The sequence below is a fragment of the Zophobas morio genome, unplaced genomic scaffold (assembly GCF_036711695.1).
Source record: "Zophobas morio isolate AGI-343-1 ecotype UQ-CSIRO unplaced genomic scaffold, CSIRO_AGI_Zmor_V1 ptg000669l, whole genome shotgun sequence".
Lineage (NCBI taxonomy): Eukaryota > Metazoa > Arthropoda > Insecta > Coleoptera > Tenebrionidae > Zophobas > Zophobas morio.
In genome coordinates, this window is record NW_026972772.1 from 50,099 (window position 1) to 63,441 (window position 13,343).

The 13,343-nt window shown below is 32.1% G+C and overlaps 3 protein-coding genes across 3 annotated transcripts; all 3 read right to left on the reverse strand.

Moving 5' to 3' along the window:
* Positions 1-2,376: 2,376 nt before the first annotated feature.
* Positions 2,377-4,375, reverse strand: LOC135121690 (muscle M-line assembly protein unc-89-like). Its single transcript, XM_064045979.1, has 5 exons — positions 4,255-4,375; positions 3,849-4,204; positions 3,418-3,802; positions 3,065-3,340; positions 2,377-3,015 (listed from the first exon to the last, which is right to left on the reverse strand). The coding sequence occupies exons 1-5, from the start codon at positions 4,309-4,311 to the stop codon at positions 2,425-2,427; spliced, it is 1,665 nt and encodes a 554-aa protein (XP_063902049.1). The 5' UTR covers positions 4,312-4,375; the 3' UTR covers positions 2,377-2,424.
* A 6,372-nt stretch (positions 4,376-10,747) lies between these two features.
* LOC135121695 (trypsin-1-like) lies at positions 10,748-11,691 on the reverse strand. The gene is made up of 2 exons (XM_064045982.1): positions 11,550-11,691; positions 10,748-11,445 (listed from the first exon to the last, which is right to left on the reverse strand). Exons 1-2 carry the CDS (start codon positions 11,689-11,691, stop codon positions 10,748-10,750), a joined length of 840 nt encoding a protein of 279 aa, XP_063902052.1.
* A 174-nt stretch (positions 11,692-11,865) lies between these two features.
* LOC135121696 (trypsin-4-like) lies at positions 11,866-12,762 on the reverse strand. Its single transcript, XM_064045984.1, has 2 exons — positions 12,680-12,762; positions 11,866-12,584 (listed from the first exon to the last, which is right to left on the reverse strand). The coding sequence occupies exons 1-2, from the start codon at positions 12,717-12,719 to the stop codon at positions 11,866-11,868; spliced, it is 759 nt and encodes a 252-aa protein (XP_063902054.1). The 5' UTR covers positions 12,720-12,762.
* Positions 12,763-13,343: the final 581 nt, after the last annotated feature.

Below are 13,343 nucleotides of genomic sequence, written 5' to 3' on the forward strand. Positions count from 1 at the left end.
GTTTAAATTTTTCTCTTGATTTTTCTAATTTTTCAATTATTCCATTCTTAGATTCTTTTGAGTTTCCGGTTTTTTAACTTTTGAAATTTTCGATTCTTCGTTTGTTTCATTATTTTTTTATTTTACGATTTCGCAACATTTCTGGGTTTTCGAAACTTCCCAATTTCTATATCTGTCGATTTATCGATTTAACGATTTTACAGTTTTTCGATTTCTCCGTTTTTTTGACTTTTTGATTTTTCAATTTCTCGAATTTTAATTTTTCGATTTCTCAAAATTTTCAATTTTTCATTTACCCCGTTTTTCAATTTTTTATTTTTTAGTTTTTATTCTGCAGATTTTCGATTTTTCAGTTTTCTGTTTCTTGAATTTTTACAATTTTTCAAATTGAGATAGGTAGTTTTCCTTGTTTTTTCGATTTTCCAATTTTTAGTTCTTCAATTTTTCGTTTCTTCAATTTCCTATTTTTCAGTTTTACGATTATGAGATTTTTAGATTTTTAATTTTTCAAGTTCATTTTTGGGTGTTTATTTTTCAATTTTGCAATAAAAAGCACAAATGTATTTGAACCGAAATTTTGAAAAATGGTAAACCAATTTTGTTTCTTCAGTTTTTCGATTTTAAGATGTTGAATTAATCGATTTTTTGGTTTTTCGATTTTTATTTTGCAATTTTTCTTTTTTTTGTTTTTGAACATTTCAATGTTTCAGTTTTTTGATTCTTCAGGTTTTCGATTTACAATATTTCAAGTTTTCAATTTTTCAACACTGAATTTTGCAATTTCTCGATTTTTTAATTTCTCGTTTATTCGGATTATTACAATTTTGCAATTTATCTATTTTTCAATTATTCAATTCTCAGATTTTTTTGGTTTTCCGGTTTTATAGCTTTTGAAATTTTCGATCTTTCATTTGTTTAATTATTTTTGTTATTTTACGATTTCGCAATATTTCTGTTGTTAATTGTATAATTGTTCAATGAGATTTTTCAATTTTTCAACGTTTCCACGTTGTGGTTTTCGATTTTACATTTTTTTTTTCGTAAATTTTACGATTACATATTCAATTTTTCAATTTCTATATCTGTTAACTTATTGATTTTATAAATTTGCAATTTTCCGATTTTTTATTTTTTAGTTTTTTTTCAATTTCGTATTTTCGAATTTTTTAGTTTTTCAAGTCTGCGGTTTTCGATGTTTCAACGTTACGGCTTTCTGATTTTTCAATTTTTATATTGTTATGGATTTATCGATTTTACAATTTTGCAATTTTTTTCATTATCCCATTTTTTTACTTTTTGATTTTTCAATTTCTCGTTTTTTAATTTTTCGATTTCTCAATTTCTATAACTGTCGATTTATCGATTTTTCAATTTCTCGATTTTTAATTTTTCGGTTTCTCAAAATTTTTCAATTTTTCAGTTACCCCGTTTTTCTATTTTTTACTTTTTATTTTGCAGATTTTCGATTTTTCAGTTTTCGGTTTTTTGAATTTTACAATTTTTCAATTTGAGGTAGGTAGTTTTGCTTGTTTTTTCGGTTTTCCAATTTTTTTTTCTTCAATTTTTCGATATTAAGTATAATAAATATCTGTTGAGATAATTTAATTTCTAGTTTTTTTCAATTTCACGATTTCGAATTTTTTAGTTTTTCAAGTCTGCGGTTTTCGATGTTTCAACGTTACGGTTTTTTGATTTTACAATTTTTCGATTTTTCAATTATTATATTGTTGTGGATTTGTCGTTTTTACAATTTTGTAATTTTATCACATTTTTTGACTTTTCGATTTTTCGATTTCTCGATTTTTAATTTTTCGATTTCTCAAAATTTTTCAATTTTTCAGTTACCTCGTTTTTCAATTTTTTATTTTTTAGTTTTTATTTTGCAGATTTTTGATTTTTCAGTTTTCCGTTTCTTGAATTTTTACAATTTTTCAATTTGAGATAGGTAGTTTTGCTTGTTATTTTCGATTTTCCAATTTTTAGTTCTTCAATTTCCTATTTTTCAGTTTTACGATCATGGAATTTTTAGATTTTTAATTTTTCAAGTTCTCGATTGTTATAGTTGATTTTTGGGTGTTTATTTTTCAATTTTGCAATAAAAAGCACAAATTTATTATAACCGAAATTATGAAAAATTGTGAACCAAAGGATTTTTGCTCCGGTAATTTCAATATTCTACAACACGCAGTGAAAATCTGGAAAATTGAAAAATCGACAAATTAAAAGTAAGAGAAATTGTAACCAAAAATTGAACAACTGAAAATCGTCAAAACTGAAAAATCGAAAAGTTGATAAAATGAAAAATTAAAATAAATATCTAAAAATTGCAAAATTTGTGCCACGATAAAAATTTAAAATTTTTCCAAAAAAAAAAACTTGTTCTTTAAACTTTTTTTGATTTTTATTTTACACATTTATCAACATCTATATGGTTTTCCTTTGTTGAGGCATCTTGGTTTTAGACTCGACGGGCGTAATAATCCCACTAGCTTTCTTCTTGGGCCCCCTCTTCTTCTTCTTCAGCAAGTCACCCGGACAGACCTTCGTGGTTCCTTTCCTCTTCAAAGTGCACGGATCTTCTCTATCTTCTCTAAAAACGGTCAGATCGATTTCGGGACATTTCTTCTTCTCTTTGTCATTGCCCCCTCCACCAGTCAAACTATACCCCACTAACTCCCTCAGCGGAGCGCATTTCTTGTTCTCATCCTCTGGCGGGCAGTCGACAATTTTCCGCTTTTTCTTCTTCTTGGGACACTTGTCCTCGACGATTTCTTTCTCCTTGACCTTCTGCTTGCATTCCGGGAACTTGAACTTCTTACAGGGCGTTTTGCACGGCTCGCCCTTGTCGCTCGAGGACAACGAGAGCGAAAAGGCGGGTCGAGTTTTTAGCCCTAGGATCTCGTCTTCCAAAAATTGTGAGACGGTTTTCTTCTTATCTTTCTTCTTTTTTTCGTCTTTTGTCTTTTTGTCTTTAGGGGCGGGACAGCGGGTGTCCTTCGGCCGGTCGCACGGGGGCTGTAACATTCACCGTCAGATTTTACTCTTTTTACATCCTTCAGCGTACTTTACGCAAATCGCACTGCATTCCTTTCCGCTGCTCTCCCGCCACCGCCTCCTCTACGTCCACGTCGACTTCCGCTTCCTGGTACTCCATTTCTAGCCCGCTGCGACGCACCTTCGCCCCGCTCGAAGTGTGGAACTTCTTCTTGGGTGGTTTGAAGTTGGGGTTGTCTTCGGGCCTCCACGGACACAGTTTGCATTCGGAGGGTTTCTCTGGAGGATCTTCGTGACAGAACTCACTATACGCAGGATACGGCGCTTCTTGTTTTTTGCAGTTAATCTACAAGACAACATTTTCAAGAAAATTATTTATTTTCATAAAAACAATTACAAGTTTATCAAAAACACTTCACCTACGTTTCTAGCTTCACGTTTACAGGTGGTCGAGGCTTGTATCGGGGGGCAGCCTTTCAAATGCATTTTCGGGCACGCTCCTCCTTTCTCTGTCTTCTTCTTCGCCTTCTTGCACTTATCGGAGTCGGTAGTCACCACCGAACTCTTCTCTTTCGACGACGAAGAAAACCAGCGCTTCGCCGCCGTCGCGAAAGTCCGGAAGTTCTTGTTGGGGGCGTCGCACAACTGCCGCTGGCTGCGGGCGTCGGCCAGCATCTGCTCGGCCTTCTCGTCGTCGGAGACGGTCCTCGACATCATCATCTTGACCGGCTCGGGGAACGGGTTGGCCAGCTTGACGCTCTTGAGCGGGAGGATGGCGTTGGCGCAGGTCTTGGACACCTGAAACCTCCTGGAACAGGTGTTAGACACCCCCTCACCAAAACCCTTAATTAAACCTCTGAGTCTGCGTCAGCTGTCCCTGCCCCGTCCTGTTTCCCTCGGAGCATTCGGGGTCGGGGTTCATCAGCGCGTTCTTCTCCATCTGCTTCTGGAAGTACTCCGGCAGCATCGCCGGCTGCAGGTGCTGCTCTTCGATGGCGGCCTTCGCCGACTGCCGCTGCACGACCGACGTGTCGCCCTCCATGCTGGGCTTCTCGATGGCGGAGGTGCGCGGCTGGAAGACTTGGTACCGGAAGTTGGTGGGAGGCTTCTTGGAGGTGTCTTCCGCGGCGGGCGCGGACTCCTCTTGCTGGTCTGACGCCGGCCGTTTGGCCGGCGTCATTTCGAATTTGAATGAGTGTAGCCGACAAGACTGGGTGGGAGAGGCGGTTAGGGGCGCGAATTTCGAGGGAGAATACTTACATTTTGTAGTACATTGTGGTTAATTTTGGCTATTGAGCGTAGTGCTGTGATTCGCATCGTGAACAAAAAATGAAATTGAGAAGTGTTTAGAAAAAAATGACAAAACAACACATAGTAAACAATTTTGTTATGGAGACGGAGGCAAGGCCGGCTTGAGGTTTCGAGAGGTTTGACGCGTATTATGCAAATAGTTTCAAACTATTTCAAAAATAAAACACCAGAAGTTTCCAAATTTTTAGAGTAAAATTTCGTAAAAAAATGTTGGCTGCGCCAGAATTAATTCGCGATTTTTTCAGTTATTTGCGGACATACACTAAAATTATAACCACAGATTAGTGGTTCTATGAAAATTGTCCTTAAGACAAATGTCTCTCCGGGCTGATTTGGGCAATATTAAAATTTCTCAAAAATGGTGGATGCGCCGGGTTAAATCAGCCATTTTCTCAGTTATTAATGGACGCACAGTAAAAGTAAAGACAAATCCGTGATCCCGAGAAAATTTCCCATGGGATAAATGTCTCCCCGGGATGAGAAAAATTGAAGTTGAGATTGTCAAAAAATTTAATTTTTCGTTTTGCAATTTTTAGATTGTACAATTTTCTGTTTTTCTAATTTTTCGTTTTTTCAGTTTATCGATTTTACTATTGTTGAAATTTTTGATAATTAAATTTTTTATTTTTTCAAATATTCGTTTCGATTTGTCAATTTCTCGAATTTTCAATTTTTACAATTTTCAATGTTACACTTATTGTAGTATTGATTTCTCGACCACCAAGTTTTTCACTTTTTCGATTTTTTGATTTTTTACCTTTCGAATTTTTGATTTGTCGATTTTTCAATTGTAAAATAAAAAAAATCGAAAAAGAAAAAGAGTTAAATTAAGAACTGATTCGAATTCGATTTTTTGATTCTGCCATTTCGCGATTTTTCAATTTTTTCAATTTTCCAGTTTTCGGTTTTTCGTCTTTTCGATTTCCCGGTTTTTCACTTTTTCGATTTACCTCCGATTTTCCAATTTTTCGATTTTTTTGGTTTTTCGACTTTTTAAATTTTCGATTTTCCAATTTTTCAATTTTTTTAATTTTCGATTTTTCGATTTTTCAACCTCCATATTTCGATTATTTTATTCTTCCATTTCGCGATTTTTCGATTTTCCAGTTTTTCAGTTTTTCAATTCTTAAATTTTTCGATTTTTGAGGATTTTGATTGTGCAACTTTTCAATTTTTTCAATTTTCGAGTTTTCGATTTTTTAATTTTTCGATTTTTCAATTTTCCTTCGAGTTTGCAATCTTTTGATTTTTATTTTTTCATTTTGTCAATGTTTAGGATTTTTCTATTTTTGGATTTTTCAATTTCTCCATTTTTTAAATTTATATATATTTTTTATTTTCGATTTCTCGATTTTTTGATTTTTCGATTTTTTTAATTTTAGATTCTACATAAGTGTTCAATTTTTCGATATATTATTTTTTCGATTTTTGGATTTTTGGATTTTTTAGTTCTTCGGTTTTTCATTTTTATAATTTTTTGAAATTTCAAATTTTAAATTTTTCATGTTTCGATTTCTCCATCTTTCGGTTTTTCGACTTCTCCGTTTTAGTTTCTCCGGTTTTTCAGATTTTCGTCTTTTCGATTTCTCGATTCAACTTCGGTATTTCGATTTTTTGATTATGGCATTTCGCGTTTTCTCGATTTTCAAGTTTTTCAGTTTTTCAATTTTTTCAATTTTCGGATTTTTTGTTTTTCGTCTCTTCGATTTTTCGGTTTTTCAATTTTTCGATTTTAAATTTCTCGATTTTTGAAATTTTCCATTTGACTTAAAAAAAAATTAATTTTCGATTTCAAGTTTTTTTAATTTTTCGACTTTTCAGTTTTTCGTCTTTTCAATTTCTTGATTTTTCAATTTTTTGATTTATCAATTTTTCAATACATTTTTGAATTTTAAGATTTTTCAATTTTTTAACTTTCTGATGTTTTGATTTTTCGGTTTTTCAGTTTTTCGATTTTTTAAATTTTAGATTCTTCTACATAAAATTGTTCAATTTTTATATATTTTTTTTTCGATTTTTGAATTTTTCAGTTCTTCTGTTTTTCAATTTTATAGTTTTTCGAAATTTTAGATTTCGCATCTTTCGATTTTTAAAATTTTGATTTTTCAAATTTTCGACTTTTTAAATTTTAGATTTTTCTACTTCGATATTTCGATTATGCGATTTCGCGATTTCCAGATTTTCCAGTTTTCAGGCTTTTGATTTTGCAATTTTTCAATTTTAGAGTTTTTGGTTTTTCGTCTTTTTGATTTCCCGGTTTTGCGATTTTCCGGTTTTTCAATTTTCCTTCAATTTTTCGATTTTAAGTTTTTCGTTTTGTCATTTTTTAGGAATTTTCAATTTCTCGATTTTTAAAATTTTCCATTTAACTTAAAAAAAAATTTAATTTTCGATTTCTTGTTTTTTTGATTTTTTGATTTTTCGATTTTTTAAATTTTCGATATTTCGAGTTTTCCGTTATTCGTCTTTTTGATTTCTCGATTTTCAATTTTTCAATATTTGAATTTTTAGATTTTTCAGTTTTTTAACTTTTTGATGTTCTGATTTCTCGATTTTGCATTTTTTTCCAATTTTTAAATTTTAGAATCTACATAAAAATTTTTAATTTTTCGATTTTTAGATTTTTCAGTTTCCTGGTTTTTCAATTTTACATTTTTTCGAAATTTTAAATTTTAGATTTTTCATGTTTCGATTTCTCCATCTTTCGGTTTGTGGACTTCTCGGTTTTAGGTTTTCCGGTTTTTCAATTTTTCGATTTTTAAAATTTTTGATTTTTCAAATTTTCAATTTTTTCACTTTTGAGTTTTGCGTCTTTTCGATTTCCCAATTTTTCAATTTTTCGATGATTCAGTTTTGTGATTTTTAAATTTTTCGATTTTTCAATGAGTTTTAAGATTTTTCTACATAAAATTGTTCAATTTTTCGATATATTATTTTTCCGGTTTTTGGACTGTTGGATTTGTGAGTTCTTCTCTTTTTCAATTTTACAATTTTTCGAACTTTTAGATTTCGCATGTTTCAATTTCTCCATCTTTCGCTTTTTCGACTTCTCGGTTTTAGTTTTTCTGGTTTTTCAATATTTAGATTTTTAAAATTTTGATTTTTCAATTCCTCGACTTTTTAAATTTTCGATTTTTTTACTTTTCAATTTTTCGTCTTTTCGATTTCTCGATTTTTCAACTTCGATATTTCGATTATGCGATTTCGCGATTTCCCGATTTTCCAGTTTTTCAGGCTTTTGATTTTGCAATTTTCGAGTTTTCGGTTTTTCGTCTTTTTGATTTTCCTGTTTAACGATTTCCCGGTTTTTCAATTTTCCTTCGACTTTTCAATTTTTCGATTTTTAGTTTTTCGTTTTGTCATTTTTTAGGATTTTTCAATTTCTCGATTTTTAAAATTTTCGATTTTTCGAGTTTTCAGGTTTTCGTCTTTTCGATTTTTCGATTTTCAATTTTTCGATGATTCAGTTTTAGGATTTTTCAATTTTTCGATTAATCAATTTTTCAATATTTGAATTTTTAGATTTTTCAGTTTTTTAACTTTTTGATGTTTTGATTTCTCGATTTTTCATTTTTTTTTCGAATTTTTAAATTTTTAGATTTTTCAGTTTCTTGGTTTTTCAATTTTACAGTTTTAAATTTTAGATTTTTCATGTTTCGATTTCTCCATCTTTCGGTTTGTCGACTTCTTGGTTTCAATTTTTCGATTTTTAAAATTTTTAATTTTTCGATTTTTTCACTTTTCAGTTTTGCATCTTTTCGACTTCTCAATTTTTCAATTTTTCGATTTTTCAATGAGTTTTAAAATTTTTCAATTTTTCGATTTTTTAAATTTTAGATTCTTCTACATAAAATTGTTCAATTTTTCGATATATTATTTTTCCGATTTTTGGATTTTTGGATTTTTCAGTTCTTCTGTTTTTCAATTTTACAATTTTTCAAAATTTTAGATTTCGCATGTTTCGATTTCTCCATCTTTCGGTTTTTCGACTTCTCGGTTTTAGTTTTTCTGGTTTTTCAATTTTTCGATTTTTAAATTTTCGATTTTTAGTTTTTGGTTTTGTCATTTTTTAGGATTTTTCAATTTCTCGATTTTTAAAATTTTCCATTTAACTTAAAATTTTCTGTAATTTTTGATTTCTCGTTTTTAGGTTTTCCGGTTTTTCAATTTTTCGATTTTTAAAATTTTTGATTTTTTCACTTTTCAGTTTTGCGTCTTTTCGATTTCTCGATGATTCAGTTTTGGGATTTTTCTATTTTTCAATATGAATTTTAAGATTTTTTAATTTTTCGATATATTAATTTTTCAATTTTTGGATTTTTGAGTTCATAGATTCAATTTTACAATTTTTCGAAATTTTAAATTTTAGATTTTTCATGTTTCGATTTCTCCATCTTTCGATTTTTCGACTTCTCGATTTTAGTTTTTCCGGCTTTTGAATTTTTCGATTTTTAAAATTTTTAACTTTTAAATTTTTCGTTTTTTTAGATTTTCGTTGTTTTTATTTCTCGATTTCTCAATGTCTCGATTTTTTTAATTTTCGATTTTTGCATCTTAAATTTTTCAATTGTTCACTGTTTTAATTTCTCGATTTTTCAATTTTATCGAAATTTTAATTTTTTGATTTTTCAGTTCTTTGATTTCTCTATTTTTTATTTGTTAGGATTTTTAAATTTTACATTTTTCAGTTTTTTGATCTTTCGGGTTCCCGATCTTACGAAAAAATAAAAAAATTAAATTACCTAAAAATTGAAAATTCGAAAAATTCAATAACTGCAAAATTGATCGAAAAATTGGTTGCAAAAGTCGAAAAAACTAAAAATTGCAATTCAGGTTTTAATTTTTTTGATGTTTTGATTCTCGATTTTTTAGGTTTTCGATTTTTTAAAATTTAGATTTTTCTACACAAGATTTTTCAGTTTTTCAATATTGTTCAATTTTTGGATTTTTCATTGCTTCGGGTTTTCAATTTTACAATTTTTCGAAATTTTAAATTTGAAATTTTTCATGTTTCGATTTCTCCATCTTTCAATTTTTCGACTTCTCGATTTTAGTTTTTCCGGTTTTCAATTTTTCGATTTTTAAAAATTTTAATTTTTAAATTTTTCGTTTTTTAAAATTTTTAATATATTTTGATTTCTCGATTTCTCAGTGTTTCGATTTTTTTAATTTTAGATTTTTGCATTTTAAATTTTTCAATTTTTCACTGTTTTGATTTCTCGTTTTTTCAATTTTATCGAAATTTTAATTTCTTTATTTTTCAGTTCTTTGATTTTTCTATTTTTCAATTGTTCAAAGTTTAAAATTTTAGATTTTTCAGTTTTTTGATCTTTCGATTCCTGATCTTTCGAAAAAATCGAAAAATCAAATTACCTAAAATCTGAAAATTCGAAAAATTCACGAAACGCAAAATTGATCCAAAAATTTATTTCAAAAATCGAAAAATTGCAATTCAGGTTTTAATTCGTTGATTTTTCAGTATTTATATTTTTTATTTCTTGATTAATCAATTTTTCGTTTCTTCAGTTTTTCGATTTGGAATTTTTAGGTTTTACAACTTTTGGATTTTTCTACTTTGAATTTTTTTATTTATAATAATAATAATTTTATTCCTTTTTATGGATTGCAATTCGATTTTCATTTTTTAATTTTTCGATTTTTCAACTTTAAAATTTTTTATTTATCGATTATTCAATTTTTGTTTATGACGTCAATTTTTCAATTTGTAATTTTTAGATTTTACTTTTTTTTTTCGAAATTTAACTTTTGAATTATCCATTTGTTGATTTTTCAGTTTTTTGCTTTTTCACAGCAGGTATGATTTTCCCGCAACAAGATCACAGGCAAATCTAACGTCTATCAGATGTTCTTTTTGAACAGAAAATTTGAAAATTTGGAAATTGGCAAATATATATAAAGTCAAAAACAGTTTAATTTTTCAAATTTTGAATTTCTTATTTTTCGATGATCCAATTTTTCGTTTCTTCAATTTATCGATTAGTAATATTTAGGTTTTATAATTTTTCGATTATTGAGTTTTTCGTTTCTTCCATTTTTCGATTGTTGTACAATTTGTAGGTTTTCCAATTCATTGTTTTTTTCAATTTTTAGATGTTTTAATGTTTCATTTTTTCAATTTTTTGATTTTTCAACTTTTGAATTTTCGATTGTCGATTGTAGTTCGATTCGAATTTTTTAAATTTTTTGATTTTTCAAATTTTGAATGTTTTATTTTTCTAGTATGGATTTGATTTTTTTGTTCTATTTTTGCTGTCTTCAACTTTTCGATTATTCAGTTTTTTGTTTCTTTCATATTTGGATTGATGTACAATTTTAGTTAGTAGCAACATTTTTCGTCTGGGTAAATAACACACAAAATTTCAAAAACCTCCCTTTATTTGAACATCAATTGATCTTATTTTCCATATTACTATCACACCAATCACAACCCCGCATTCTCCCTAATATACCCCCTCAACACCTGCACATTCGTGTAAATCCCCGGATACCCAGCCCTTCCGCACTCCCGTCCCCCAGACACAACCCCATACAACACCCCCTCAACCACAAAAGGCCCCCCCGAATCCCCCGTACACGAATCCTTCCCCCCCTGCGCCAACCCCGCACAAAACATCCTCTCCGTAACCCTCCCCAAGTACGTAACATTACACTTCAATTGTGGTACCACTGGCAAATCCACGGCTCTCAACTCCTCAGAACGCACATTTTTGGAACTAGCTGACGCCTTCCCCCACCCACTCACCCTCCCCACCATGCCGCCGCGAACTTGACCCTCCGGACCCTCCTTGGGTAACGCCACTGGCTTAATTTTATCGGACAGAGGTAGAGGGGAGGCTAAAAACAGAACTGCGAGGTCGTAGTCGGCGGGGGATTTCATGAACTTCGGGTGGACTAAGCTCAGGTTGACGTGGACGACGGTTCCGAATTCGTGGAGGTTGGTTATTCCGGCTTTGATAGAGTAGGCTCCGGGGGCGGAGAAGCAGTGGGCGGCGCTTACGGCGATGGTGGGGCTTAAGAGGGCGGCGCCACAGAGGTGTTGGCCCCAGCGGCGGAGACTGAGTTGGTAGGGGGCGGTGGTGATGGGGATGCGGGTGCCACCGACGATGCGCGAAGCCGCCTCTGGAGACAACATTTTAATTCTAATTTAATTTAAATAATTTTTAAAAATGAAAGACAATAGTTTTTTTAATAATTAATTATAAATTACCACTGTAAGTACTTACGCGTAATCGCAGGTAGCAGTAATAACAATAATTGTTTATGCATTACTGTGTTAATGTGCTGGTGTGACCTTCTAGTGCGACGACTCGTTATCAACTGGGTGATATGGAAATGTGTAACACTGAATAAAAGGTACTGACACATTTTTAACTTTCATTCAATGTCATGAGTACACCACGCATTAGCATATTTAATAAAATAATAACACAGAAAAATATTTAAATAATATATTGTTTGTGCAATTTGAATTGCATATCGGGGTATTACATTTTTTTTTTATTTTTTAATTGTAATTTATTTTATGAATATTCACAACGATCACACCTCCGCGTTCTCCCTGATAAACCCCCTCAACACCTGCACGTTCGTGTAAATCCCCGGCCACCCCGGCTGGGCACAATCCAGCCCATCCGACACAATCCCATACAACACCCCTTCCACCACGAACGGCCCCCCCGAGTCCCCCGTGCACGCATCCTCCCCCCCTTTTTCCACCCCCGCGCAGAACTTCCTCTCCGTTATCACCTGAAAGTAGTCGAACTTCTTTTGGCACTTTTCCTGTGCCACCACCGGCAAATCCACGCCTTTCAAATCCTCGGAACGCAATTCGTCGGAATTATGGGTTGTCTTGCCCCACCCACTCACTTTTCCCACCATTCCGGCGCGTATTTCCCCCTCCGGACCCTCGCTAGGCAACGCCACTGGCCGGATTTTGTCGGAGAGGGGGAAAGGCGTGGCTAGGAACAAAACCGACAAGTCGTAGTCGCCGTTCGTTTTGGTGAAATTGGGGTGGATCAGGGCCATGTTGATGTGGCTGACGAATCCGGGTTCTTGCAGGTTGGTGACTCCGCCTTTGACGGAGTAGGGGCCAGGGTTGGGGAAACAGTGGGCGGCGCTTAGGGCTCGCTGGGGGGCGATTAGAACAGCGCCGCAGATGTGCACGCGGGCGCGAAGGAGGATGAGTTGGTAGGGGGTGGCGGTGATGGGGATTTTGCTGCCGCCGATGATGCGCGAGCCGGGGGTGTGTAGAATGGGGACTGAAAATAAAAGTGGGAAAGAAAATTAATTTGTGGGGTGTGTTGTTGAAGACCGAGGTCAAATGAGTTCTAAGTTACGTAGTTAAAGTACTTACGTGTTATCGTAGACAGTAGTAAAAAACATTGTGTATGCATTACTATGTATATGTAGGTATGCGTGCCTGCATGACCTGACTCAGACAACAGCTCGCTATCAACTGCGTGATAACGAATAAAACAATATTTTTTCTATTTTATTATCGCGTTATTTGTTTTAAATGCGGGTAGGTATTGTATCGTTTTTTATGGTTTGATTTATGTCACGTTTCTTTGTTCATCACGCTTTGTTTTGTTTTGCTTTTTCAAATTTTTGTGGTTATATAATATTAATAGTACTAATGATGTTTCCAGAAACTGATTTGTTTTTAATAAATTCATTTTTCTAGAAGCACACTTTGCGGTTTAATTATGATGTCAATCATAAATTATTGTTTGAATATTATTTATCATCTAAAAAAAATGGTCCAAGGTTATTTCGACAGAACTTTCCTCGCCCTTGAGTACAGCTCAACGAATCAATTCTAATTTTTTTGCGATTTTTTTTAATGTTTTTTTTTTCTCAAATTCTTCGATTTGCAACTTTTTACGAATTCAAGTTTAAATTTTCAGCTTTTCAATTTTCTAACTTTTTCAATTTTTAGATCTTGCATTTTCAGTTTTAAATTTCTGGAGTATTCAATTTTTGACTTTTTAGATTCTTTAATTTTTTCGTTTTTTTAA

Excerpts from the sequence above, each read along its gene's own strand:
- LOC135121695 (XM_064045982.1), bottom strand. The coding sequence starts at position 11,691 with ATGTGTCAGTACCTTTTATTCAGTGTTACACATTTCCATATCACCCAG. Across the intron at positions 11,446-11,549 it reads ACTGCTACCTGCGATTACGC|AGGCGGCTTCGCGCATCGTC; the intron begins GTAAGTACTTAC and ends TGTTGTCTCCAG.
- LOC135121696 (XM_064045984.1), bottom strand. The coding sequence starts at position 12,719 with ATGCATACACAATGTTTTTTACTACTGTCTACGATAACAC. Across the intron at positions 12,585-12,679 it reads ACTACTGTCTACGATAACAC|TCCCCATTCTACACACCCCC; the intron begins GTAAGTACTTTA and ends TTTTATTTTCAG.
- LOC135121690 (XM_064045979.1), bottom strand. The coding sequence starts at position 4,311 with ATGCGAATCACAGCACTACGCTCAATAGCCAAAATTAACCACAATGTA. Across the intron at positions 4,205-4,254 it reads ACCACAATGTACTACAAAAT|TCTTGTCGGCTACACTCATT; the intron begins GTAAGTATTCTC and ends TCTCCCACCCAG. Across the intron at positions 3,803-3,848 it reads CAGCTGACGCAGACTCAGAG|GAGGTTTCAGGTGTCCAAGA; the intron begins GTTTAATTAAGG and ends CACCTGTTCCAG.